The following is a 3450-nucleotide window of genomic DNA, read 5'->3' as shown; positions in this document are numbered from 1 at the left end:
GTCCTCCCCATCACGTGAGCTCCGCGCGAGACCAATGGGAGCACTGCTTGGGGCGAGACGGTGCGGCGACCAGAGCCAAATGGCGCGCGAGGACCGCCGCGCGTCCGCCCCCTGCAGTAGGTGGGCAGGAAAGGGGCGGGACCAAGGCGAGCCGCGGAGGAACGCGCACCTGGGAGCGGGGAAGCCCACGCGAGGAGCAAGCCAGGGCAGCGCCCGCGCTCCGCCAGTCAGCGAGGGTGGAGAGCACTCCCAAGCCCCTACGTGGGAGTGTGCCTGCGTCTCTGTCCCCCAAGATTCGGGCTAGCGTGCGTAGGGCTCTACTAGCCTGGCTCACTAGAAGCGAAGGGCACGAACTAAAAACTCCGCCAGCCACCCCTCTGTCTTGTGCGGGACCGCGGTACCAGATATGCTTCCATAGGACGCAAACAGAAGGACTTCATAGGGAAGTGGAACTCCGGGCCCCCAGCTCACTGGAATCTAACCCACTGCTCTACCAAATCCTGTCTCCTAACCCTGGAGTTGGAGACTGAAAGAATCACGAAGAAAGTGAGGGTCTTAGGGGTTAGGACTTGGCTTCCATGGGCAGGAGGGCAAACAAGGAGAGGGCGAGTCAGCCCTGAGAAGGATGTGCGTTTCTGGGAACTGCTACGGTACAGCCCTCTCCTGCCTCCACCCTGGCCATCAGCTTGTGAAGGTCACTGCCCCAGAAGGCCACCTACATGGCCAAGCAAGGATATTCGGAACTCCATCATGTCCAGGGAGAGCAAAGACCCAGGACTATGTCTTCTCAGCCCAAGAGCCCTCCTGTCAATAGTACCAGAAGGATATTAGGCTGGATGAGGCCTCATGCTAGTTCCAGCACATTCCCTTTCAGGGAAACTAGCTGCTGCCCCGGGGGCCTTAGGAAGCTCACTGAAGGATCCCACAATCCCTCTCAAGAATGGGCAGATTCCATATTCCTGTAAAATTCCTAAGGTTTTATTGGAGACCAGGCCTCTCTCTGGACCCACAACCATATCCAGCCCAGAATCAGGCCACAAAACGTGCCTGGGACCCTGTCCCCTTCATTCTGGTATAGGCAAGTCCCTACACATGGCCAAGAGGAGGGACAGTACCCAGACTGTCCCCAACCAGTCAACCTGCAGCAAGCCCACTTTGGGAAGAAGGAATCTTTCCCAAAGAGAGAAGACCTCAGACAGGAGCAGGCTGGTGGGAGGCAAAGTGACCAACAGGGCAGAAGCCCTGCCTTGCTGTGTTCAACTGTCATTCCCACTGCAGGCGCTGTGTATGCAGGGCCCGGCAATATGCCCAACTGCCTGCAGCCAGGGCCCAGCGACAGACATCCTCCTTTGGCAGCAGCAGCAGTCTGTCCTCCTCCAGCCGGCTCAGGAGGCCTGCCGCACCCAGCATCGCACCTCCCCACATCCCATAAGTGTTGGCTGTGAAAACAGCCACAATGAGGATGGTCACTGCGACCACCAACAGCATTGCTTGACTAGCTACAGAGCGGCCCTCAGGACCAAGGTGGTCTCCAGCCACTGCCAGCACCATCCCTCCTCCCAGGAGCAGGTTGGCAGAAGAACGGTCCCCGTTCACCCAGTGGAAATCGAAGGCCAGAAGGGGCAAGCCGATGACAGTGGCCACCCAGGCTCCAGCAAGACAGTCTTCATGTGTACCCAGCCCTGGGGCGAGCATGGTGGCAGCAGCCAAGACCTGGAGCAGGAAGCCAGCGGCAGCCCCTCGACTTGCCTGTCAACACAGGAAAGGAGGACATGTGGGAAAAAGAGGCCGGGGGTCACCCTTTTAAACAGAAAAGGGTTTGGGGTTTTCATGGAAACCTGGTCCCAGGCTCACCTCCCATCACCCTCTCCCTTATCTGGGAAAGTAGGTCCTTGGGGTTTGGAAGGAGTGGGGATAAGTCCCTGCCCAGCCCCAGTGTACTCACCTGGGCAGTGCTCACAGCTGCGTGCAGAGACACCACGCCCAGCACCAGGTTGGACAGGGCTGTACTCCACTCAGCCCCTGGCTTGGGGGCCATGGCACCTCAGGCAGTAGTAAGTTTGAGGACACAGGAAGGAGATCTTCAATTTTGGAGAGGAAGAAAGAGCAGAGGCCGGCAACCTGGCGCCCTAAGGGCGGCTCTCCAGGACTCCCAGGTTACAGGGCCCCATTATTAGATGTTGGGATAGGTTCAGTCCTAACTTTCCGGAGCCCTGGAGCTACTGGACACACCTGTGCGGAACAAGAATCTAATTCGTCAGGGGAAATGGGGGAAAGCGGCCTGGGGGGGTTCTAGGCTGGAGGGGTGTGAGCTCTAGGGCCCTGGAGCCCAAGTGTGGGCGCCGGGCCTGGGGGTGAGGGAGCGGCGGGGAGCTCGCAGTCCCACGCAGCGGCCTCGGCCTTGTTCGTGCGCTCGAGGAGGCGCTGTTCTGGGAGCCCCGACAGGGAAGGAGCGACAGCGCAGGTCTCCGGGTGGCAGGCCGTGCGCAATTCCCGGGCTGCGCGGCTCCGACGCAGCGACGAGCAGGAGGCCGGAGCCTGCCCACTGCCTTCCGCCCCGCCTTCTCGGCCTGGCCTCGGGTTGCCTGAGCCAGCGCTGTCGGGCGCCGGCATCAGAGAGAGGAGCGGAGGCTAGAGCGGCTGTAGGGGGGGCGGGGAGGCCAGTGGGCGGCTCTAAGAGGAGGTGGGGCGGGGAAGGAGGAGCGCGCGGACCGGGAGAAGGCGCTCTGTTTGGGTAGGTGTGTGGTTTCAAACAGTGGTTTGGAAGAATTCGTGATGAGGGAGGGGAGGGGTCTGGGCCGGATTGTGGAAGGAGACCTGGGTTGAGAGCGCCCAAAGAGGGGCGGGGCTGTTAGGGCGGGCTCTGGGCGGGACGGTGCAAGAAAGTGCGCGGGCGAGGCTGTGAGAGGGAAGAGGGCTGGGCGGGGCTGTGAGGAGACGGGGTTTGAGCGGGGATGTGAGAAGAGGGGTTCTGGGCGGGGCTGTGAGAGGAAGAGGTCGGGGCGGGGCTGCGAGATGGGCGTTTGGGCAGGGTTATGAGAAGAGGGGCTCTGAGCGGGTTGTGAGAGGAAGGGGTCTGAGTGGGACAGAGAAGAGAGGTCTAGGCGGGTTTGTGAGAGCAGGGGTGTCTGAACGTGGTTGTGAAAGGAGGGGGGTCTAGGCGGGGCTGTGAGGGGCGGGGAGGTTGCACACCGCACAGAACCCTGTGCAGTGGGGGCTTACACGGAGAGCAAGAGGAACACGGGGAGGAGGCGTGGGCGCTCTCAACCCAGGTCTCCGCAATGTACGGGTTAGGGGACGCAGACGAGGCTGTGAGAAGGGGCAGTATTCCGGGGTGCGGCCGCGGGGACACCTGTTTCCGGGACCCCTGTCCGCGAGCTCGTCCCTCGGGCACGCGCCCTCCGCTCGTGGGAGCCGGGCCGTGGGGGCGGCCGCCGCGAGCATGCGCAC

At 62.0% G+C, this 3450-nt stretch overlaps 1 protein-coding gene across 2 annotated transcripts in view; it reads right to left on the bottom strand.

The window, feature by feature from the left end:
- CYHR1 (cysteine and histidine rich 1) overlaps positions 1–2232 on the bottom strand; it is a 15747-nt gene extending 13515 nt beyond the window's left edge. The window contains exons 1-2 of one of the 2 annotated variants that reach the window (XM_008069978.2): positions 1946–2232; positions 1597–1749 (exon numbers count right to left, since the gene is read on the bottom strand). In XM_008069978.2, coding sequence (XP_008068169.1) covers positions 1597–1749; positions 1946–2038 — 246 coding nt within the window. In that variant the 5' untranslated portion in view covers positions 2039–2232. The remainder of the gene's footprint in view (positions 1–1596; positions 1750–1945) is intronic. The other variant, XM_021718552.1, reaches the window with a different exon arrangement.
- Positions 2233–3450: the final 1218 nt, after the last annotated feature.

Source organism: Carlito syrichta, unplaced genomic scaffold (genome assembly GCF_000164805.1).
Source record: "Carlito syrichta isolate Samal-C Ts95f unplaced genomic scaffold, Tarsius_syrichta-2.0.1 Scaffold312719, whole genome shotgun sequence".
NCBI classification, from domain to species: Eukaryota; Metazoa; Chordata; class Mammalia; order Primates; family Tarsiidae; genus Carlito; species Carlito syrichta.
The sequence above is the reverse complement of the archived record's forward strand: the minus strand, read 5'-3'. Positions and strand labels throughout refer to the sequence as shown.